At 40.5% G+C, this 25,453-nt stretch overlaps 1 protein-coding gene across 4 annotated transcripts in view; it reads right to left on the bottom strand.

The window, feature by feature from the left end:
- zmynd11 (zinc finger, MYND-type containing 11) overlaps positions 1-25,453 on the bottom strand; it is a 36,408-nt gene that overhangs the window by 6,933 nt on the left and 4,022 nt on the right. For 2 of the 4 annotated variants that reach the window (XM_087832328.1, XM_087832325.1), the window contains exons 2-13: positions 24,559-24,694; positions 16,389-16,548; positions 15,181-15,204; positions 13,176-13,265; positions 6,635-6,796; positions 6,227-6,304; positions 5,399-5,491; positions 3,225-3,312; positions 2,032-2,087; positions 1,845-1,922; positions 1,500-1,618; positions 1,019-1,304 (exon numbers count right to left, since the gene is read on the bottom strand). In XM_087832328.1, coding sequence (XP_087688454.1) covers positions 1,019-1,304; positions 1,500-1,618; positions 1,845-1,922; positions 2,032-2,087; positions 3,225-3,312; positions 5,399-5,491; positions 6,227-6,304; positions 6,635-6,796; positions 13,176-13,265; positions 15,181-15,204; positions 16,389-16,548; positions 24,559-24,689 — 1,365 coding nt within the window. In that variant the 5' untranslated portion in view covers positions 24,690-24,694. The remainder of the gene's footprint in view (positions 1-1,018; positions 1,305-1,499; positions 1,619-1,844; positions 1,923-2,031; positions 2,088-3,224; positions 3,313-5,398; positions 5,492-6,226; positions 6,305-6,634; positions 6,797-13,175; positions 13,266-15,180; positions 15,205-16,388; positions 16,549-24,558; positions 24,695-25,453) is intronic. The other 2 variants (XM_087832327.1, XM_087832329.1) reach the window with 2 other exon arrangements.

A 25,453-nucleotide genomic window follows, 5' to 3' on the forward strand; every position in this document is an offset into this window, starting at 1 on the left:
CTTTTGGTTTGGCATGTACTACCTGTCGCTTCGGTGTGTTTAAGCGTTTTAGGACGAGTTTGAGGCGTGTGGTCGCTCTAAATATAAAAGGTGCTATAGAAGAGAAACCCTCACAGGAAGTGTAAACACGACTCAAGGTCAAGTTGTGAATGCTTCATGTTTTGCATCTTTGGGTCCTGTGTAGAAACCTATTAGCCCTTTGTGACGAGTTAGTTTATATCCTAATCAGGTCGAAGCTTTTTCCTGTTATATACTTGTTACTTTTAAAGAAAGCATGTCCTCATATGGGCAGTGCATTTATTTTACAGCAACACACTATAAAGTCACTACTGACTCTATACTAGTACGCAGAGCTGTGAGGAACTTAGTTTTTTCTTTTGAACTACCACATTGTTGCAGAAACATTGTTACGTCAACTTTATTCACACAAACTGGAACATTACTGGGTCAACTGTCATAGTTTTCACATGATGAAAACTGGAAACAAAAAGGGACAAAGCATTTATTCCCAGACGTTCGACTATCTGGTCAAAAATGTTAATGCTGCTGTTTTCATGCAGGGAAACTGAGAACCTTCCAGGCCTTCGTGACTTTCACGTTAGCTTCAAAACTGGCTTTTGTGCTTTTTAGAAAAAACCTCATTAAGTTTTAAGGAGGGCTTTGAAACAGAAACAACATTAAAAAGCTATTTTTGAAAGTAAGAAACAACAAAAAGATTGTTTCCGGGTGTACAACTGATACTGGGCCCATCCAGGGTGTACTGGAGAGGTGAATGGAAGAGCTCAGTAGACAGCTGGAGAGAGGGAGGTCAGGCCATCTCTGCTTTCTCTGCTGCCGCAACAACCCCGAAGAAAACGAACAGAGGTTTTTGAAAGCACAGGAAGTGTGCAGACGTAGAAGACTAACGGAAATCAAAATCCCATGAAGACATTCTCTTGGCCGTCTTTGGCCTCCAACATCTTATCCTGTAACTCACAAAGTAAAAAAAGCGGATTAAAAGCGCGATGGCTCCACTTACATGGCGGACCTGCTCATTGCTGGTGGAGGAGATGCTGGACTCTGCTTCGTCCGTCCGCTCCATCCTGTCCGTCCTCACGCTGCCCTCCTCCTGCTGCTGCCGCTGACTCTGTTGGTGTGGCGGGCTGCCGTCCTCCATCTTCGTTTTCCAGAAGCGTCCTTCCTTCAGGAAGCTCTGGTACACCTCCAGCTCCTCACACGCTTTTTTCCAACCATTGCTGCGCTTCACCTGCAGCTGCTGCACGCTCACCTTGATGTCCTGGATGTTCTCTGAGGGGATCCACGCTCTGCAGGCCAACAGAGAAGAACAACCATTACGATTGACAGGTTTCAAGTTCTATTCGACTTCAGTTCAGTGTTGAGAAATGATTTTAAAAGTAATTTAAAGTAAGAATCTGGGGTAAAACAGTCACGGCATGCGGCGCTGTCTGAAAACAAACAATCAGAGAAGTCATGCTGTGCTTTGTTATAGTTGTGCTAACCTCTGGTGTTGATGTCCAAAGAAGCGTACGTCCACCTGGTTGTCCTCTCTCTGCAGGACTTTGGCTGGCCAGTAGCCAAAACCTTTCATCTTGGCCCAAACCAAGTCATGGCTGGGGCTCTGCCACGCAACACAGAGAAAACTTATCAGGAACAAGATGCAACAGACGCGATCAGCTCATTTACAGAGATCGCTCTGTAAAAGTAACAGACATTCAGCACACAGTAAAGCTGCATTTCTCCGCTGCCGTCAGCACAAACATTTGCACGAATAAAGATTATTTTTCTGCTGCTAAAAGGATTAAAGTGGAAATTTAGCCTGTTGAAGCCACTTTGTTTATACTCACACAGGGATAACAGAACCAGTTGTCGGGCCGGGCGTTCGACAGGTAGAAACAGTTCTTGCATAGCAACAACTCATTCAACTGGAAGACGGAGACAAAAAAACACATCTCAACTTGTCACTAATTAAAGTTAATCAAAGGAGCTGCGCGATGAACTCGAGTGTAAGAGGAAACGATAAAAAGACGATACCTCGTGACACGTGTCACTGAAGAGCAACCGTGCGATCTCGGCCTGGTCGCTGTGAACTGCAACACACAAAATAAGACAGCAAAACCTCTCAGTCTGGTTACATCAAGGTTAATACAAGAAAAATCCCAAACCTCAACTAAAACATCGGGACATGAAACACTTTGGGTGGTGATAGTAAACCTAATGGTTTCTGGTGTTAACTCCAGGTTTGATACTCAGTTTGGTTTTTGGGATAAACCCAGCAGGCGCTGCTGTTAAACGATATTTTAATGAACATCCAAGGAGAAATTGTGAGGTTTAATAATGTTCTGCAAGTCATTTTGTTGTTATGGTTCTTTTTTTGTTTTTTAGCCTAATGAGTTCAGCTTGTGGAAACGAGTCTCTAAAGCTTCATTGAATTTATTTAAACACAAGCATTTGTTTCCTTGTTTAAAATTTGAGATTCAGGCTTTCAGATTATCAAATAACAACATTTTGTTGAGCCGTAAAAGCTCGACACGTGTTACCGGTGTGTTAATTAGCCAAACATAACAAGTAAAACTCTCTAATGTTAAGCTATAAGCAAACCACGCCACAGTCACATGACTTCAGCACCACCACCAGCAAATCCTGTCCTCTGTGTGAGGACATCAAATGTCCCCAACAACTTATACAGTCTTAGTCTGACACTTGCTGACACTCATCCTCTGATAAAAGCTACAAAATTCAGTTTGTTTGTTTTTTAAACAAGGCGAAACTGTCTAAAGCTAGAATTAACCACAGATCTTAAGGCAGCAAAAAACAAACAAACACACAAAAAGAAAACCATTTCAGAAGCGAGGCAGATTAAAGGGACTTAAATGTCCAGGTGTACCCTGACTTTCATCCCACCACAGCTGGGACAGGCTGCAGCATTCCTACAACTCTGACATGGATAAGTGGAAGAACATGGATGGATGGATATACTGAAAAATTGTCAAATTGTCCAAAAATGATTCTACGCATTCAATTTATTGATTCAAACATTTAAAACAGACTAACACTAAATTTAATATTTGTTTTATTAAAATAGAATTCTTGTAAGAGTCACTCTTTTTACAAAACATTTGGGAACTTTTTTGCTTTTTGTTAAGAGGAAACAGGGTTTACTTCAAACTCCTCAATCTAAGGTCGGTGTGTTTCATAACCAGTATGTGGCGACACATTGAACCCACCTCCGTACAGTATGGCAGTGTTGTGAACAATCATCTGAGCGTCTGCTTTGAACTCTTCAAAAGTCTTGTACTTTCCTTCAGACAGATTCTGAAAGAGTCACAAATATTGAAAAGAAATTTATTCAGGAGGAGAACGAGGACAAAGAGTCCACTAACATGCTGAGTATGTGTTAGGTGACTGATACACAAGAGGTTACCACACACTAGGGCTGCCACAAACCATTATTTTGATAGTTGACTAATCAGATCATCATCCATTGGACGTAAAACATACAGCTTATTGCACCAGCAGCATCTGCTCTTATATAACTATCATTAGCTTACAGCTTGAAGTGTTTATGGTATGTGCTAACTAAAAATAAAGACAAGATGATAGTTTATTAAATTTTAATGAAATTTGCAGATTGTTTCGGTGAAGTTTAATAAACTCCTTGCTATCTAAAATATAACAGGACACCGGAGTAAATTCTGGAGCATCTCACACTTCTGATAATCAGCTGTCTGCTTGACGTTTATTCAGCTGTGTAAAAACTATAACTTTAATCTCAGCCAAACCGATTTACTCAGGAACAAATAAAATACTGAAAAAAAGCCAAACAATAACATTTTTAAGTTATCTAAGTGACTTATGTATGTTTAACCTGAGTAGCGAAAGACGGCGGTGGGTTTAAAAACGATCTGTCGGGAGTCCGGTGTTCTCACGGCTCTAGTTAGCCTTGCCCCCGGCTAGCTATCGAGCTAGTGGCTAACAGACGTCTCCGAAAACGTCGGAGCGCTTTTGAAAATATGTGGCGTCTTGATAAACTGAGCAGATATTTGAGGTTTACACAGCTACATTCTCGCCTAAAAATATGTTAAACGTTTATTTTGTGACCCAGAAAGAATAATAAGAGTAATATTAAAACTAACTAGCTGCCGCCATTGTTGGAAACTGAGCTGGGCTGCGCTATGAATTCTGGGACACAGCTTCTTCTTCTTCGGGGTTTAACGGCAGCTGGCATCCTTGTACATGCAGTGCTGCCATCTTCTGTTTCAGTCCGTTATTACACTCTTAAATCCTACTACTTATTCCTGCATCTTTTGGGATCTTACAAAGCTTCAAACGACGCCTCGACTATTAAATCAGTCGTTGACGATTTTAATAGTCGACGTAATCGTGACTAGTTGACCAATCGTGGCAGCCCTACCACACACACACACACACACACACACACACACGCGCTTTGGCAGAAGCTGGACGTGATGCACCCCTTACCACAGCACAGCCCTGCCTGTCTGACCTTCAGACACCAAAGACTCCACTTTTCTATTCCTTTAAATTTGCACAAATCTTGCAAAATGGTTATTTGCAAACCATTCCCAGTACTTAAGACTCAAGTCGAATTTATTTGCATAGCGCCATTCCTCATCTTGCTAACTTTTTCTTGTCTTATGTGTTCGCATCACTGAACTGTACATAATACAATGTAACAAGTGTTCCTTTTAACATTTAAGGTTTCATGTTTGTCCTGCTCGATCAGAGTCAATTTCTGTGGGGAGGAATTTGATCTTCCCAAATCAAACCCTGGTACCTTTGCGAGTCTAAAGTCTTTCTAGCACTGATGAGTTTTGAAAGCGGAGCAGAACAATATATTAGACAATACTGAGAATAGATTCCAGGGCACATACCTGCTTCCACCTCACAGTCTGAGAATAGCTTGACAAGGGTGTTAGTCCCATCACAAGCTGATTAGCTAATCAATAGTCATCTCAGAGAGCTCACTGGAGCGTTTGCTTTTCAGCGGAGAAATTACAGTTTCATACCACGATGCACTCAAAGTTCTGGACCCTGGAAAGTTTTTAGACTAACCCCAAGTTAAAAAAGGGACTTCAATGTCCCTTTTTTAACAAAAAAAATCCTGTAAAATCTTCACAGAGATTACCTCCAGGTCTGTTGAAAAAAATAATAATGTGAAAAGAAAAATCAGCTTCTAAACTAACTGATGTCCAAACCCAGCTCACAGAAACAAGCCTGACAACCCAGATGTTAGGAGAACCCAGTAAATGATTCTGAAAACAGCCTTGAAATCACAACCTCTGCACAGTGAAGGTCAAAATGGCTGTGAAAATAACACAAATATACTTAATCAGACAAATGTAAGCGGAGCTGTGATGATGCCGAGCTCCACTGTTACCTCTTGGATGTTGGAGACGTCCAGTGCAGTGTGGATCAGTCGTCTGTACATGGGATGTTTAGTGTCTTTGCCTTTTTTGTTCAGGTCCACTGCCTGCAACGTAGACGAGGTGTAACGATAAAACGCAGTCTGACGTAGAAAAGCAGGATGTGTTAGAGGAAGGTGACGGAGTAATGAAGGAGGGGAGCCCGGGAGGTCTACATTGATAGAGGCAGCATGCGGGGTTAATGATGAGATTTAATATGCCTTTAAGAGGGAGACGGGGGGAAGATAAAGGAGAGAGGAGATGGAGGGACTGAGTGTGGGCATGGAGACGTAATGGGAGAAAAGATGAGAGGATGGGTTGTATAATGATATAATGAGGCCTTTTTTACTATTACACTGATTCAGCTCCATATTTTTATTCTCGGACTTCACAATCAATATTTATCATTAGTTTTTCTGCAGCTCCTCAGTTGAAGTTCGCGTCCGTCCACCTTTTAAGCCAGCACTCTACTAATCGGCTGCTTCTCGCGAGTAGACTGTTTAAACAAAGTGGGCGGGGCTTCTGATATCACAGCCAGAGCCGCATGCCTGAGATGAAACGAAGCATTCAGAGCAGTCTGAAGCATGACTTTTTGGCTCACGGGAATTTCTCGCACATATGCTGGTCTTATTATTGAAAAACCTCAGCGTGAGCATCCACAGCTGTATGTGTGTAACTACGGTAACGAAACAGGAGGAAAAAGGATTTGTAACATGCAAATCTTGTAAGCTGGATTTCCATAGTTAGGTTTGATGACAACAACAACAACAACAACCAGGGGTAAAAGTACAGGCTGTTCTCACCCTCTCCTTCATACGCTGGACAATGAAGCGCAGGTATTTACACATCTCCTGTTTGTTTAAGTTCTTCTTTTTACTTCCCTGATGATGTGCAGACAGAAAGAAAAAAAGAGACAGACATTACATCACTGCAGGAAGTGTTCTGACAGTGTAATAGAAATACATATCAATATTAAGTCATTATGACCCCTGGCAGCTGTTAGAAAGGCAATATCCTGAAATATTAAAAGATAAAATCCTGTTGGAGAGACACAGAAAGCAGTGTGGGACAGAAACGGCTCTGTGTGTGAAAAACAAAGACTAAGACTGTAGGATCATCTGTTTGTAAAGACCAGCCTTATTCTTAATCCTCAAACAGCCCAGAATCTGTTCACTTTTCCACAAACGTGCTTGCACTCTTCGAGCACCCACCCTGCAGACGACGCACTGCCAGGGAGATCCTCCGTCTCTCGGCTTGCACTCGTCCGACAGACACTTGAGATGATAGACTCGGAAGCAGTTGTCACATGTTAGGACGTCACCCGGTAGGTGACACTCGAAGCAGTACCAGTCGTGGCTCTCCGTCTCCCAGTCCTGCAGCGAAGACACAGCAAAGCACAAGTTTGGGTGACCCCCCCCCTCCAACCCGCCAACCACAGCAGGGGAGGAAATGATTTTTTTGCCTATCCTCCATCCTTGATTAAAGCTAGCTCACTAGGATGTCAAGCAACAGAGCAGAGACCAGTTAATTCCTGAAAGTGTCAGGATTTGCCCCACTGAGAAGCATCAACCTGTTTACTTAGCGCTGACGAGTAAGGACCATGAAAAGCCTCAATTTTATTGGTTTAGCGCGCCATCGTAATCAAGATTTCTATATGGATCCTGTTCGTCCTTTTGCTGATTTGACGTCTGCGATGTGACTCACTTTTGATTTTATATTTAATTTTTTTTTTCTAGTTACTGCTAGAGGACACAGGGGAGTCAGGTCAGATATAAACCCTAAGAACAAAAACTGACTGGTAACTAGGGCTGCCACAAACGATTATTTTGATAGTTGACTAGTCACCGATTATTTTTGCGATTAGTTGACTAATCAGATCATCATCCATTGGACATAAAACTACAGCTTACTGCACCAGCAGCATCTGCTCTTAACTATCATTAGCTTACAGCTTTAAGTGTTTAAGGTATGTGCTAACTAAAAATAAAGACAAACCAATTTAATCAGGAACCAATAAAATACTAAAAAAAAAAAAAAGGGCAAACAATAACATTTTTTAAGTTATCTAAGTGACTTATATATGTTTAACCTGAGTAGTGAAAGACAGCGGTGCGTTTGAAAACGATTTGCCGGGAGTCCGGTGTTCTCACGGGCTCTAGTGAGCCTAGCCCCCGGCTAGCTATCGAGCTAGTGGCTAACAGACGTCTCCGAAAACGTCGGAGCGCTTTTGAAAATATGTGGTGTCTTGATAAACTGAGCAGATATTTGAGGTTTACACAGCTACATTCTCGCCTGAAAACATGTTAAACGTTTATTTTGTGACCTAGAAAGAATAATAAGAGTAATATTAAAACTAACTAGCTGCCGCCATTGTTGGAAACTGAGCTGGGCTGCGCTATGAATTCTGGGACAGCTCCTTCTTCTTCGGGGTTTAACGGCAGCTGGCATCCTTGTACATGCAGTGCTGCCATCTTCTGTTTCCGTCCGTTATTACACTTTTAAATCCTACTACTTATTCCTGCGTCTTTGGGATCTTACAAAACTTCAAACGAAGCATCGACTAATCGTGACTTGTCCACTAATCGTGGCAGCCCTACTGGTAACCTACAGGTAACATAGTCTACTGCTTTTTTGCTGCTCATGTTCAGATATGTCTAGAAAATATATGCAAATAGATTCTAGCACATGTGACTGAATAGCTGGTGGTATGATTGTAATATTAGGAACGCTCGCTTCCCGAGTGCATTGCAGCAGAAACCTTTAAATACATCATTTCATTGAAATTCTACAGGAATCCTCTATAAATGCACACTGACCAAACTTCCTCACATAGCATGGAAAAAAAAAACTTTTCATCCTGAATCTGATTATGGAGACACACTCTGTGCATCAGCAGTGATGTCATTTAGCCAAAAAAAAAAAAGCTAATTTGGACAAATAACACTGTCCTTGTGATAGCTGAGTAAAAGGTCAATGATTCAAAGTGTGAATCAGTAAGATCATCTGGGTGGAAATATCTTTCCTCTCAGAAAATATGTTAAGCTGATTTTCAGAAAGAGCCCTTCAAGCCTTTTTTCCTCTTTTGTGGATATACAAGAATGAAAAGAAACAGAGTGGTTGTGCAGAGTTCCTACAAGGTGTGAATGTGGTGAACGGTCTGAGTAATGAACACTACCACGGGAGGGAATCATTCGATTGTTCCTAGATAAACGCAAACAGGGAAGCGGCAGGGCAAAAATGCAGTTTATCTATAAATCAATGCAGCTGTTGAACAACTACAACGAGGCTTCACAAATGCTAATATTAAAGTAGTGAAGGTTTATTTGACGTACTTAAATTATAAATTTATTATTTCTGTCGACCTTTCCTTTTCAAAACTTTTGTTTTAATTGCTTTTTTGTGGTTTGCTAAATTTTAATGAATGCCTGCTACTTCTCTCGGCAATTACTGGCTAGCCTTGGGGCCGGGCATCAATCCTCATTAGTAGGTTACAGACCACAAACGTGTTTAAATTTCTGTAATGCTCTGTAATCTGGTTTTCTTATGCAAATGTGCAACATTTAACATTTCCCTGCGAGGGGCTTTAAGTAGAACTGCACAATACAGCTATTGCCATATAATTCAGCCATATTATTGTATCAGCCAATACCCAGCTGATCCTCCTCTATTCCCTGCTAAAAGTAACACAGTCAACTCGGGCAATTTGTGACCGCCGACACAGTTTTTACGAAGATGGTGCAACAGATTAGAAATGAAATGATCAAGACTGCAGATTCTCAGCTTTAGCTCAAAAGTCTGAAAATAGAAAATACTGTGTTAACCACTGAGGGTGATTTTATTTTTCATATGATAACTTAAGCAGCCCCTGCTACGTCACCAGAAAGGAGTTTCCTCCTGCTTTTATTGAGCTATAATGAAAAGTTGTGTTCATAGAGAGCAGCCTGTGAATGGATGATGTGCAGGAGCATTCCACGGCGTATCCGTAGCATTCAGCAGGTCAACTGAGTTGCGCCGAGACGGGAAGTAAAAGCACTAGAAATTCCCGTACTTATCAGCCTGTCAAGAGTCCAACTCCTCCCACTCACAGCCTTGCCGACACAGTGGGTCCAGCAGGAGTCGTGACTGAGTGCAGCTCAAAAAAAAGGAAACGCACAAAAAACAAAAAACCCAAAAACAGCACTTCTGTTTCTCTTGATTTCTTCTCCATGTGCTGCTATCGTTTAGGTTTTGAGGGGGGTGAAGCACACTGGCTAATAGCTGCAGCAACGACAAAGAAGTAAAGAGTTTCTGATGAGGTCTGTTTGCCTTCTGCTTGCTCAACACTGAAGAAAATCTTTTTAAGGATGCATTTTCCTAAACAATCCTGACAAGTCTTTAAACAAAAGACGGTAACAAAAATCGAAAGTGCAGGAGTGTAACCCGCTGCTTCATATAGGGGATGAAACTAGCCATAAAAACCTGCAGGACAAATGAGGTTTTTCGCATTTCTATTTTTTTAAAGCATCTCTTTAGGACCTTCAAATGTATCTCACTGCATCAAAGTATATCCTAATCCCTAAAACTCATCTGTAGGAGCCAGGGAAGCAAAAGGACATCAGGCTCACTGAAGGAGTTACAACTGAGGACGAACAGCTCAATCCTTTGCAGAAATCTTTTTACTGGTGAAGTTTAAAACAAATATATTAGTGTTGGAAGAAGACTTTATGAATAAGCTGTTCTAGTTATCAGCGATTTTTATGATCAACTGTTTAAGCAATTAAATACTGTTCTCCATCTGTAGCTGTAAATAAGAATGTATATCAACTAGCAAAAAAACAAACAAACAAAGGAGCCCTAATGTTGTTATGCCATACATCATTATTAATTGATGTTTAAAATAAGGCTCCAAATCGAGATGTCGTATTGCCTCGAACTCGAATGAAATAAGGAACTGAGGACGTATAAACTCAAAGGAGATGAGGAAAGAAAGTCAGAAAGTGATCCTCAGGTTTTACTTACATCCGTTTTTTTTTAAAAAAGATTGGAATAATTTAATAGCTGATTGCACAAATTAATTACAAATTACAAAATGTAATTGCTGTTTTTATGATTTTATTAAAAAAATAAATAAATCTATGAACAAATCTGATCGTGTGTTTAACAGGGCTGAAAATAAATTCAATTCAATTCAATTTTGTTTATATAGCGCCAAATCACAACAAAAGTCGCCTCAAGGCGCTTCATAGATACAGAGAAAAACCCAACAATCATATGACCCCCTATGAGCAGCACTTTGGCGACAGTGGGAAGGAAAAACTCCCTTTTAACAGGAAGAAACCTCCGGCAGAACCAGGCTCAGGGAGGGGCGGCCATCTGCTGCAACCGGTTGGGGTGAGAGAAGGAGAATTATTAAATCAAATTAAATCATTAATTGAAAAATTCTTTAAAGAACAAAAATTTAAGAAGCATAATTTTCAATGAACCCCTTGAATTAAAGCTGAGAGTCCGTCTATCACATCTCACTTGCTTCGCTTTAAACCCACAGTGGTAATGCACAGATTCAAACCTGCACATCTACATTGCCATTTCAGGCACATACAGTATCTCGCCACTGTAGCCGTGATCGTGGTCAGACCACATATTTTCGTCTGGGAACAAAATGAGCTCACACGAAGTACAACCTCAAAGATTCCCAGCTGAACAGAACTGAAGGAGGGTTCAAAATTTAAGTCCGCGTAGATGTAAACACACTCTAAAAACCCATGCACCGATTCGCCAAAGGACTTCTAAAGCGTAATAGTCTCTTCACCCACACAAACACTTGAAAAACAGAGAGATGGTGCTTGTGTTCTGCTGAGTGTCAAGAGCCACTTCACTATTGTTGGACTGTCTGATGAAAGACAAGTGGCTGACTTCAAAAAGCCAGAGCTCTGTGAGCCAAGGACACGACGTCTGTGGTTTCAGCAAAGTGACTTTTAACAGAAGTGCAACAGATATTATTACAATAACAACGTTTGAATACAGACTCGGCAACACCAACACGAAGATAGAGATACGACTATAAAACTGTCATTAGCCCCCCTCCAAAAAAAGCCTTCTATGAGTTCCAATCACAGACTTCTCTTAACCGTGAAGCGCTTCTTTGCTTTTTGGAGGGAGAAATGTGCCCCGACTATAAGCTGCCAAGGCGAGGGCTTTGAGAGCGATAGAGGAAGAACCGAGGCAGTGAGAGTTGGCTGCCTTTAGCTTTACTCTGGTTAACAGCTCTGTACTGTCAGTGTCAAGCTGGGACGCTCCAGAGAGCCGGGCAAGGTCGAGCAGCAGGGCTAGCATGCCTTATTGTGACCCACAAAAACTCCAGGATTCATCTCCATTGTAAGGCTTTACTCCCGGCCTACAAACACAGATCATCACTACAGCACCATCAGTGGGCATTGTTTGCCTTTGAGCAGTACCACCATTACTTCAATGTCAAGTAGCGATGGTTTGTACTGCTGCCTGATGATACTGACAACTGAATAGGTAGTTGTAACTACTTAGTTGGGTAGAAAACCCTGACAAGGGTTTGCACTGCTGATGTTTTTGGTTGCCCAGTTAAAGCAACACAATGAGCTAACTGAGATAATTTATCTCCATTTCAGTGGCTCAGAGGATCAAAGGTTGCTAACGCTGGTTAGCTAAGCAGTGGCTTTTGTTACATATGTTACCATGTTAAGCTAGCCCGCATCAAACTCAGTCAAGATCAATAAGAATATCTGTGAATGAAAAATGTCTGTTGCTATGACGAACAAAGTCCTTTCTGTTAGCATTTCTGATCCTGTCTCTCTCCACAGGCCCAAGTAAAATGTTTATTCTCCGAGAGAAGCACTAAGTTTGAGTTTTTCCAACTATCAGAGCAGTTTGGGGTCTATGTTCATAGCGTGCAGACGTTTTAAACCTTGCTAGGGAGGCAACATTGCAACAAGTAATTAAAATCTCACAAATCAACATATTTAATAGCAATGACACATCAAATATTAAATCTTATCCTTCTATAAAGTTATTCTATTGTTCAAGTTGTTTACTAAAATCTTTGATGGTAACATTTTTTTTATCTTGACACGTTAAATAGCCTCTCTTTTGGTGTCAAGTGTTTCATTTCCTGTGTGTATTAATTGTATGTGAGATGGCCCACCCTTAAACACCACGGCAAACCCTGCACTCAGTGATGTTAGTTACAGTGTTTATGCACAGTAAAGAAACTCATCAAAGAGCATATCCACTCAGAGGCCTGTCGAGCTTTCAATAAAGCTTCAAAAACAAATGAAAATCGCTCGGGAGGATCTAAAGAATGAAAACAGTGTTTGAGCAGCGAAACTCGCTGAACGATGTCAAAATAATGGGTTAGTAGCTGCAATGAAATAATGTGCATGTAGACTCTCTTTTACAGTGTGTAACTACTGTCAAAGTGCATCATCACATCATGTTCATTACCATGCATCAAATGAGTAGATTTAAGTCAGTTTAATAAGCAAACTTTCAATAATCAACAAGCATTTAGGGGACGTTTAATAAAACTGATCCTGTAAGATCAGGTGAGCCTGGATTTAATCCAGCCTGGCTTGAGGGAATGCTTTTAAAACTGAACTTTTTTAATGTTTTTAAAGAACCTAGTTGTGCTATTTTTGAAAGTTATGTTGTTGTGCAAATGCCATCGTTATCCGTTAGAGGACCAAATAATCTTGAGGTCAACCAGAGGACACAGCTCACGCCAGCTGGACTGAATCCAAGCACCTGCGGTGGGAGAACTGGCCTCCATCTAGGCCCTGCTTCAGAGTGCTGCTCACATTCAAACTCTGGTCTGTCCGCTGAGTGATTACTAACCTGAAAGAACCAGTCGGCCGTGTTATTAGCAGCAGGCACGGAAGAAACTAAAGAGCACAACCACACACACCATAATCACCCAGCTCCCCTCCCACCCCCACCTCCACTGTTTCATCAATTGAAAATGAAGGGAAAAAAAAGAAAATAAGCATGCCAGACAGAAGTTAAGACCACAGCAGAGCACACTGTTCTTAGAAGAACTACAACTACCAAGACCAAAATACTAGGGGTGCAACGATACACAAAATTCACGGTTCGGTTTGATACTTTGGTGTCACGGTTCGATATTTTTTTCGATACAAAAAAATGTTCATGCTTTTTAATTTGTCATTTATTAAAGTTATAAATATATATTTTAACTCAGAAGTACAGTTTTTAAATTTAATGTTGCTAAAACAACAAAATAATAAAAAAAATCTGATCGAGAAATCACTCATCTTTGGAAAAGAGTTTATTACAGAGAAATGTCTCTTTCCAAAATAAAAGCTATACTATACGCTTCTTCTGGGCTATATTCTCAGCAGCATATTAAACATATCAGGTCCCCATAAGGAGAATCATGTGCTAACGGCTGTCTAAATGACTCGGGTAAAGTTTGTAGCATGCGTGCTTGTTTTTGTCTGCTTCCACTTGTCTTTGCACTAGGATGATGTCGGAGTAAATGTGCAGTCATATTCGTTGTGTTCCCACTAGTGCTGTCAGCGTTAATCTGAAATGACGTTAACACCACAACACGGCAAATCTCCGTTAACGAGCTACCTCGGATCACCCCGTACGTGGGGCTGGACGGCCAACACGTTAACGAGCTAACTGCGCTAACACACTAGTTCTCACCAATGTAATTGAGCATTGCGTGGCACATCCGACATACTGTTTTACTTTTGTCCATGATGCGCTTACCTTCAGGGTCATACGTCACAGGAAAACCAAAATAGTTCCAAACGCCAGATCTGAATGAGGGTGGGGGAGGTTCAATTTGCCATGTTGCAACGAGAGCTTAGCTTCTGTCTCGCTAGCTTGCCCTGCGCTCAGTGAATCTGCGTTCGACTACTCCGCCTAGGCTGCACTGTGGAGCGCAGATCCACTGAGCGCTCAACACAGACAGCATCATCAGTAGGAAAGTTGATAAAATAAATTAAACATTTTGTATTGTTCGATGCATATGCGTACCGAACCGAAAGCACTGTATCGAACGGTTCAATATTGATACGAGTATCGTTGCACCCCTACAAAATACTACAAACTCACAAATGCTTGCTACCAACCTGCGGCTATGCTAGCATTGCTTGTCATCTTGCATGAGAATCTGATTGAGTTTAAGCAAACACCAATTGCTTTTCGAGCCATAACTTGATATTTGAGTATGTTTTTGTTTTGTTTTTTTAAACACCAGGAGACTTTGTGTTATCAAAATCAAGCAACAACACACCTGTAGATAAGTAGCAAGCACATATTTCATAAAGATCACTGATCACTTCCGCAAGAAATTTGGCCACGCAGACACAGCGCTGCAACGGACTTTCATGAAGCTTTTCACAGCATAACTGAATGACAGCATGTAATGTCTGGCAGTGCGATTACTGCTGAACTCTAGGCCAGCGAGCAGAATGATTTTCAAATGGAAACCGGATGCATAAATTCATTTACGGTGCAGCAAGTGGACTCAGTCGAAAGCACTGCACAAAGACTCGATCTCTTGCTTTCAACCTCATTTTAAACGGTTTCTAGCTTTTGCACCAACCAGACCATGCTGTACGCTGTTTAGCCTGCTTAAAAAGATTCACTCAAATCCCCGACTGCACTGCATGTGGCAGAACTGATTTCTCACAGAATGATGTTAGTTGAGAGGAGGGGAAAATGAGGGGAGCAAATGGAGAACAAACCCTGGATTTGAAAATAACGATGCAGCCCTTACCTTGCTTCCCTCGGCTTTTGGATCCTGTGATTGCAAGTGATTCAGAGAGTAGGCGTTTAAAAGTCCTTCTGCTAAAATAACCTGGGCTCCACTGGAGCCTCAGTGTCATGCCCCTTAGAGACCCATGCCTTTCTCCACTCACAAAAGTACTCTGTGATGACCCACAACATATAAAGAGCCAGATCTATCAAGCTTTCTATGTTTCCATGACTCTTCTCTGGTCTGCAATCATAACAAATAAACCTGTTCTATTAAATCTGAAGTCAGTGTGAACTGTTACATGAGCACATGGAAGTTAGTTGTTTTAGAAAGAGTAGAAAACTTAGTTTCCTATCAAATCAAATCACAGATTTGTGTTTTTCCTGCATTATGTTTCACTGTAGCTCACTCATGACTGATGATGCTAATGTTGTTTAACAGGTAAATTGATACAGCCAGTTTTTGTACCCTAAAGAAACAAAAACAGTAGGATTAAAACAGCCACAAAATACTTTTTTCCCCCACTTGCAAAGTAATGCACACCACAGCCTTTTGAAATACAGATGGAAAAATACACAAAGGTTCTCCCCAGACAGAGATAAATTGAAATGGGGCACTCTGCACAGATACTGTGACAGACTGACTGTAAGAATCACTACACTGCGAATACTGCCTCACTACTAACTGGGGAAATAAAACAAGTATTGCACATTTCAAAAGAAGACTATCAATAAAACTGCACAGCAGATGGCTTCCTTCTCAAGGCAAACGGCAGCAGAAGCTGATGGAGTATTTTCTGCACATGCACGCTGAGCGATAATTATTGAAGCCTTGTATTAGTCTGAAATACCACTCCTTCCTACCCACCTACCTCTGCTGTTTGGCACTTACTGCTTAAGAGAGTGCCTGTATATCATCTGTGAACATAGTAAAACACGTACTGTGTGCGTGCTGTAAATTCATTACTAAAAACAAGCAAATATTTTCATTGTAGACAACGGCTTTAATAGGTTTTATAGGATTATAGAGATTTACCCCCCTAGCTAAAACACAGGACTAAAAATGATCGGTACGATCTGCCAACAGCTGCTAAAAGGTGTCAGCTATCAGTCAGATCAACACTCAGCTGTGCAGACCCAACTACTACTTTCTATTTGTGGCCATTAACACAAAACTCAGACATTAAATTCACAACTGCTTGTGAACTTGATAAATTGCAGTGGGCTCACCATCTCATCCCCAGGCAGCCAGTATCCCTCTTGCTCGATGCCGGCCTTGGAGCCCTTGCAGCCAACTGTCAGGGTCTCCACCACCAGGCCGTCCTTCACAGCCAGGCTCAACTGTCTGGCGGTTTCCTTCGGATGCATGCCAAACACACGGCTCAGGTACCTGCGTAGTCGGAAGTGGAGATGTAATTGAGGAAAATCAGAGGCAGCTGTGCTAATGACAGCCATTTTTTTAATACTGGTTAAAAATGAACATTTAAAACGCGAGGCAGGCGGAAAACACAGCAGAAACATACTTGGATTAATACTGCCGGGTGGGGCAAAGACCGATACCTTTCTCATCCTTTAAACCAGCTCTAATTCGTGTACACATCCGTTGGAGAGGCTGCATTTTCCCACCATGTTTAAATTAGCCGTCTCACTGTTTTGTAATTTTCCAACAAAACCCCAGAGCTACATAAATTAATTTACAATCTTCGGAAAACAGATTAGGGATACGTGTGGTATTTAAAATTGCAAGCAGAGGAGGACTTTTTCATCAGCTTCCCCTCTCACGAGCTTACATTTACAAAGCCGATTCCTGCAGCTGCTCGCTGATTGGTAGGACAATTCTCCGAGCAAGGTCATGTATCGTCTACTGGGGCAGTCAGCCAACAGACAGACCACAGGATTTCCTCCAGAAAGAGTTGTTCGGCTGGCATAGGCCCAGGGGTGGCGATGGATAGTGAATACAAGTCAGAGAGTATTACCAAAGGATCTGAAATCAATGTACAAGGGTCCTCTGACCAGGATAGCGGAAGCTCTACTGACTACATGACATTTCTATTTCTATCTTTCTCTCTCCACACCATCGTCTAAACCGCAGCACTTAAAAATAATCAACTTTTTTCATGTTAAGTTCACCGAGTTTTAATCTCAAATTGCATAAAATGTATGATGTTGCAGGATGACAAGTTAAAGGCTTTTCCAGCTTAATATCTGTCCTACTCTAAGCAATGCATAAGTGCAACTAGTCCAATTTTTACTATAGTACAATATGGAAAGTAAAAGCTTAATTTATTCAGCTCCTTTAATCCCTTCTGACTTCAGTCATTTTGTCAATTAAAATGTCAGATAACAGTTTTTAAACAGCTTCTTTGACTCATTTGTCACACAAATGAGGCAACATTGAAACATAAATCAGCCAGCAAACATTCACAATTAAAAAGATGGAACCATCTAATGCTTGGTTGCCAGATTAACAACATAGTTGCAGATTAAGAGATCTCCTCCACAAATCATTCCAGCTCTCGTCCCTCCAGCTTTGCCGATCTGGGACTAGTCACACCTGGATTTAATTACCAGCCCATTCCAGTGTACGTACGCACCTTGTTTGGTTAAGTTGGCAAACAAGCTGACGTGGATTTTATATAAAGATTTTACAGCAATTAAAGACACCAAAAGCAAAGAATTCAAAGGAACGCATCTTTTATTGTTTTTTCCTTTATTTTAACAGATACAGTTATTTTGTTAGATCAATAGAATAAAAACAACATTTTTATAAATTTAACTGTAACCCATATTTTGGGTATTTAATGTTAGCAGTTAGGTTGGTTAACATGTAACTAACTGATTCTAAGCTGCCTGATAGGCTGGTTAAAGATTAGCCTCTGCCTCACCAACTTTGTCCTCCTTCTACATCACCCATCACCTTTATAGCCACAAAGCCGACACGGTGAAATTAAGCTGCAGTGGGGCTGTAAAGAGAGGGGAGGTTGCACAGGAAAGCCGGTGCTATCCGTTGCATGCCAGTGCTTGCCGTTACCATGACAACACCCACTCGCCGCCAGTATTCATTTGGCAAGCCGCCAGGTCCCAAGGTGTTCGCCAACTTGCTGAAAAGAGATGTGCCAAGTGTTTCATTGAGTCTGTGCTCCATCCGCCAACTGAAAGGAATGACTGATCAGCGAGGGCTGCTTTGGGTGATTTGTCATCGATTTGCATAGTCGGAACAATGTGGAATTCTCGCAGCAGATAAAAACCAAGATGGTTAAAGCGTCGTGACCCCAACCTGCTGCAGATTTAAGGTTTCTACAGCAGGAGCGAAGCAATTAGAGGGAGGGCTGACCACATGGCGAGAACGGCAATGAGCGAGCAGCAGCTGGAGACTGTCAGAACTTAACAGCTGCCAATCAAGGTATTGATCCATGTCTGGTTTGCCCTCCAGTATAAACAAGGTCCAACACAACACCCAAAGCTTTGCCTTTGCAGCTTGAGGAAAAACAACAACTGTGAAATAGAAACAGCAATGCCAGAGTAGGGGTGTGCAATATCAACCGGGACTCGTACTTTAGTCAATTATATGAAACCAACTTGTCACAACAAAGCACCGTACTAGGCAGTTATCAGAAATAATAGCCACTTAAACTAATTGTTCATGTTTTATTGATGTTCAACAGATGTTTACTATTGGTTTTAAGATGTTTAGTGCAGAGACTCATCTGTCCTGGCAGACAGCAGCTGCATCCTTCCCTGTCTGGAAAAATAAGATGCATGACAGCCTCGTGAACCAGAACGATTTTACACGGCTTTGATCTACAAAATGACCCCGCTCTATTTACGCTTCGTCAGAGTCGACCGCCATACAACCACTCACCTAAACACAGTGTTGGGGAGTAACGCCGTTACGTATTTAACCTCCTAAGACCCAAACTCTTCCATGGCATGCATTTTTAATTTCTCTTTGATATCTGGGCATATTCATACCTGATGAATGTTAAAACAAAGGATTACCAGATTTTTTTTTTTTTTTTACCTGATTTTGGTTTCTAAGATCCAATGAAAATGAGAGCCACATATGAGGATATTTGTTTAAAATTTCGATAGAACAGTAGCAGTATAATGTCCTTGTAAGTGAATATCAGGCCATTTTTGAGCAAAATTTAGTATTTTGGTCTAAATAACCCAAAATGTGACGTCCACATATGTGGACAGCAGGTCCTAGGAGGTTAAAATACAAAATATGAGTAACTGTATTCCGTTACAGTTACCGTTTAAAAAGGTGGTATTTAGAATACAGTTACTTTGTTGAAATAAATGGATTACACGGCGGTATTTTCCTGTTTCATATTGTCGCAGGTCAGGACTGTTTGGGTTTTGTTTGACAGCTACGTTCTGTTGTTCCAGGCGGGAGCGTTACGGTTGCCATGGTTACAGGGTGACGCTCTCTCTGTGCGTGTTTCCTTTTTGTTGTTGTTGTGCTAAGCTAATAGGCAGAATGCTACAGGTATAGCTCTAAAGAATGTAGCATCATAGGCAGTGTAGTCCGTGCTGCAGGGAGAATGGACTGCCATACCCGTTATGTGTCTGTGAGCGAGGGAGGGAGAAAAAGGAAAAGTACGAGCTGTCATCGAGCAGAAACGGGAGCTGGAAGCATGTAAATATAATAATAACCACTGCAGCCAAGAAGAGTGCCTGACGAGCCCAGTTGTAAGTAAGCTATTAAGACTCGACTGTACACCGTGTTCGTGTTTTCCTCCAAAAACAATAAGTTCTGTTGGTGCAGCCTTTCAACGCCTCTCTCTGTCTCTCGCTAGCAAAGTTGACCCAGACAACAAAGTAAAGCTAGTTTTCAGCTACGAGCCCGACACAGAACCCACCGTATTAGTCAGAGGTCCCTTTACTACGGTTCAGAGCCGCGGACCTTCAGTAACAGTAATAAATCACAGCAATAGTACATTCATGTAGTTGTAAACAGCATGATAATATATATTATTATTATTATATATATATATATATATATTATATTTCAGAATACATTACTCTCATTGAGTAACATAACGGAATACATTACAAAATACGTTTTGGGGCATGTAATCTGTAGAGGAACACATTTTAAAAGTAACCTTCCCAACACTGCCTAAACAGTGCATAAGCACTTTCTCCACAGGTGTGTGAATATTAACCTTGAAGGCCGACAGTGGCGCCCGTACAGTTTATGATACTCCACACTCTGTAAACAACACAGTCTCTGTGCCATTTCATCCATTGGAAAGAGTCAATGTTGGGATTGCTATTCAAAGAAAGTAATGTATTACTCATTACTTGTTACTTAAAACAGAAACAACAAAAAGTAATGCCCTATATTACTTATTTACTCACCTGAGAAAGTAATTCTTTCCATTACTCATTACTGTGACACTGTCACATAATTACCCCTTAACACTATAACGCTGACTTAATTCTCTATCCCAACAAAGATAGATATAATCTTTTTTTAAGTGTCTTGTATGAACACAAACCCAACAATGCAGACCAAATCTGAAAACCAACCCAAAGAGACTTTGAAGTGATGGCCACACTTTGAACTGCAGAAACATGAAACAAGCCTGACAGCTCTTGTTACCTACTGAAGATCAGGCTCTGGCTGCTGGGCTCAGGTCAGCATGAACTCAACTACATCACCAGCTTGGGTTCTTTGCTACCTTTGTGTTAGCATGCTGTCTGCGCAGATGCCTACAAAAAGTCCAAAATCTGTTTTCCGTCCTTGGCGCAGTTTAAACTTTTTGTGAAATGAAAATAAAACAATGTCTAAATCTGCACTCCAGCTGATTACAGCCAAGTGCACATTCTGTTTACTGAGAATGCAGATAATTGAAGAACGTTTGTAATGTAAGTAATGGTGTAATTGTGACTGATGACTGAATTTAGTACAGTAAGTCTTCTGAAGCACATAAGGTGCTTACAGTAATGCAGTACTCTGGAACACATTACACCTAGCACTCCTAGACACAGCAACATTTCAGTGATATTAAAAATGTCTTTGAGATGTGAAAAACGTGATCAACTGTTCACATACATAAACAATGTTTCACCTCTTCAGTTAAACTGCTCAGTTTTACTGAGTTTTGCTCAGTGACTCAGGTTGTAGCAGACGCGCCCCACTCAGATAGGCGCCTGCTACACCCGTCCAACCCTGAAACCAACACCGAAACTAAAGCCGTGCACAACTGAGGATACAGACACAAGCAACACAGATTTTAACCATCGTAAATACGCACATCAAATCAAGCGCACACCGCATTAAGAACATTTTTACTGCTTTCCCTTTCCAGCAAGAAAACTACTTGGACACAAATGCACTAGACTCTGCTCTCAAAACTGGTTTGTCACAAAACATGAAAGGTGCTTGTCTACCAGCCTCAGTTAATTAGTGTTAATATATAACTTGTTTTTAGTGAATCAGTTAAGACTGGGATCAACACGTTAAAACGGCAAAGCCAGTCAGAAATCAACAGGCTTTTATATTTATTGTATTATTTCCACAAATCAAACTTTAGAAACTGCTGCCACACATACATTACTGAAGTTAGAGGATATATGTAAGATATAGTTAAAAGTAGGGCTGCACGATTTTGCATAAAATGAGAATCACGATTTTTTGGCTTAGAATTGAGATCACGATTCTCTCACGATTTTCTTTTCCAGTATAAATATTTATTGCACTTATTAACTGCACATCAACTTCGTAACAGTTGAGACTGAACATAAAAACAATAAATAATAAATAAACATAAAAACAACAAATGTCTCACATTTTGTCGTTGCCGCAAAATGTTGTACTGCTTGAAATTCCGTCTCCACCGTTGCTCGACACTGCGTGTATAGAGCAGGTAGTGCAACAATAGAAAAATAGTTGCGGGACGGCACTGTGTAGCGTTTGTCTAGGGTGTTGATCATTTTCCTAAATCCCTCGTTTTGCACAGTGTTGATGGAGCCATATCTTTGGTCAGGTGATAAGTAATAGCCTCCGTAATTTCTTTGTACCTGCGGGAGTTCGACGTGTATAGGGAAGCGCTGTATAAGGTTCCCGTTATTGATGTTTGGGTGGTTGACCGGGACGGATTTTCTCCTGTCACTTTCTCGTCATCCCTGACGTGCTCTCCGTTGTTTTCCTTGCCAATTTTAGCAGCCAGCTTCTGTATCACGTGGTATAAGGCTCCGCCCCTGTCATTTGTTGAGCAGGAAGTGTGAGCGCTTGTTTTCATGCAGATTACGTCCCGGATCAAAATGCGGTACCATCGTGGTCGTCTTTTTCTTTTTTTTTTTTTTAAATCGTTGTCATTTGGAAATGAGATCGCGATTTTCTAACGATTAATCCTGCAGCCCTAGTTAAAAGTAAACTTTGATTCATTACTCATTGTTGAAGCAGGGGTCTGTCTTGCTCTCTGCAGACAGAGCTGCCTGACTCAGAGCGTAATAAGCAGAAACACGACATAACTTTAGAGTAGAAATCTCTTATGTAACACATGAAAAAAACAAAAAACAAACTATAGTGATTAAAAACTAAACGCTGCACAGTCCTAAAAGACATCAAACTAGACCCAAATCTATTACAATAATAACCGATTAGTCCACCTATCCCTGAATGACGCAGTTGTTCACCAAGCAGGCTCTTGAATGTGACGGTTTAAAAATAATTGTTTTAAGATCATCATCTTGGTCTAGGTAGTTTTCACTGTTTACATTTTGAAACTGATTAAACGAAAACACGTAATTACGGCTTGTAGCTGTAGATCAAAGTGATTACAGGTATGACGTATTTAATTTTGGGTACATTTAAAATGAATTCAAAAACAAACATGAAGAACAATCGCTCAAGGGCATCCCACAAGGATAAATGGTGCTCATTTGAATACGATAACAAGCCAAAGGCAACATTAACAACAACTGCACAAAAGCATCTGTTATGTTGATGATAATTATTTTGCCACAAACAACAATCAAAAAAATCGGAACACTTGTGTTGAGCATTTTGATGCTTTTCTGCTGGATATTATTTTGTAGTGAAAAAAAAGTTCTTGATAACATGTTTACTGTTTTCTACCACTTGGAATAAAGGACCAAGCAAACAAATTACTGATAATGATGAGACGCCGTTTCAGCCCTACAAAAATAAAAAGAAAGAAAGAAATTTGGAAGCTTTTTAGATTCTAGACATTTTAATCTAGAAAGATTAAGATTCATGAAGTAGGAAGAGTTTTTCTAAGAGCTTCAGATATCGGTCACTGTGGAACATCAGACAAATGATTCAAACAGCTCACCATATCAACATGAAGGTAGTTCGAGCGATGACATGTTAGCACAGTGATGACCTAAGGGGATAAAATGTCTTCGCACTCTGCCTTTAACCCTTCAAGACCTAACATAGAACCAAGTCCGCCAGAGCTTATATTATATTTTTACATGTTGTGGAGCCATTTTTGGGAGCATTTCAAGTTGATATACATCAATACAACCATTATAGCCTAAATTTTAATAATATGTCTGCATTAAGTGCATAGTAATTACATAAATTGCAAAAAAGTGCAATAAACTACAAAAAAATTGAAAATCATTTTTAACATATATTTCTAGTTAGAGAAATTTAAGAGGCTTATCCCTCAAAACTGTAAATAGAAAAAAGTTGCACAAAATAGTTTCCCACCACAGGAAATTTATTTTGAGTGTCTTCATAGTTTTATTTTTGAAATACACCAATTTTTATATACTGCAGGAAAAACGAAAATAAATATTATAATGCAAACTTGCAAAAAAAGCAGCATATGCATCAAAATAAACTATTTCCAGCAGTGCAATATGAGTCCTAAGCATCCCAGAAACGACACAGAAAGTCATAAAGTCAAACATAACTTTTAAAAACACCAGTATAGGCTCATGAGGCCCTGATGGTTAAAAAACTACATTTCCTCGAAAATGACGTCACTTCCGGTTTCAGCCAGGTAATGGCGGACATGCAAAAGTTCACGCTGACGTCTAATCCAATGTAGGAAGTGTTACAAACAGCTGATCGGATCGGCAAAGCGTGTTTCTGGAATATTATGTTTTTGTTGCTGCAAGTGCTTTTTATGCAGTTTTTGCAAAGCTATATGTGGAAGGAAACTGTGACCGAGGACAAGCTGATGGCATAAGATGTAAGTACAACTCCTCCGGTTTCATATGCAAAAAAAATTATTGCGCTAGCTCACGTGGTTGCAGAGCTACCGGGATTTAAAAATAGTTACGCAAAACAGAGCGTGCCCGCTCCGACCGGCTTTAAAGGGTTAATTACCTAAAACACTGACTGGGGAGCTGACACAGCCATTTATGTTCATAAATAACATTACTACATCCGTGTTATCTGCAGTGGACTTACTTTGAGATCCTGTCCATGTTTGCGATTTGTTTCTGGTTGCGTATGACCTCGATGGCCTCCCAGACATACTGGACGACCTTTGGGTCCGCCTGCCTCTTCTTCACCACACGTGACATGATTTCCTTATTCATGACAACTGTAAGAAACAAAGACAAAAAAATATTGATCAGCAGTTATTTTGCTTTTGTTTAATAAATGAACAGAAACTTACCGGTAAACAAAATACAAAGAGGCACACAGACTGCTCCAACATGGCAGAAATCATAATCATGAGTATAACAAATAAACTGCTGATTATTTAACACGATTGTTCAATAATTTCATCAACATCAAGCATTTATTGGTCTAGAAAAATAAATCTATATAACCTCAGTCAGAGACAAATATATTCGGGGGGGAGGGGGGGGGGGGGATATAAAGTAAATAAATCCAAGCTTTCAAGCCAATATGATTAATCACCCAGTCTTAGAAAACCTTGAAAGCCTTAGGATTATTACAAGTTACATAATCCCAGTGGTTGTGTTGTTTGTGACTGTAACACCTGTGGTAACTCCATCAATACATGACACATGCTGCCAGTGATCGGACAGCAGAAATAATACAGAAACTAATATAAACAGTTGTCTCTATTTACCTCATAAGACAACATGGTAGTACACTCACATCACCGGATGAGAGCACATACATTTCAGAATATTTTTCTTACCAGGTAAACTGGTCGGGTAAGCGATTAAACAAATGAACTTGCATTCATTACGGTTTGGACAGTTATTGTAAATCTTCTCCAACTATGAGCGAAAGGTGAACGTAATGAATACACACAACTTTTTGTCATTCGTGGACAAATTACACACAGGTGTAAATCTATAATAAATTAAGTTGAATATCAGGAGAG

Source organism: Neolamprologus brichardi, chromosome 18 (assembly GCF_056152115.1).
Source record: "Neolamprologus brichardi isolate AB-2024 chromosome 18, ASM5615211v1, whole genome shotgun sequence".
Taxonomy (NCBI): domain Eukaryota; kingdom Metazoa; phylum Chordata; class Actinopteri; order Cichliformes; family Cichlidae; genus Neolamprologus; species Neolamprologus brichardi.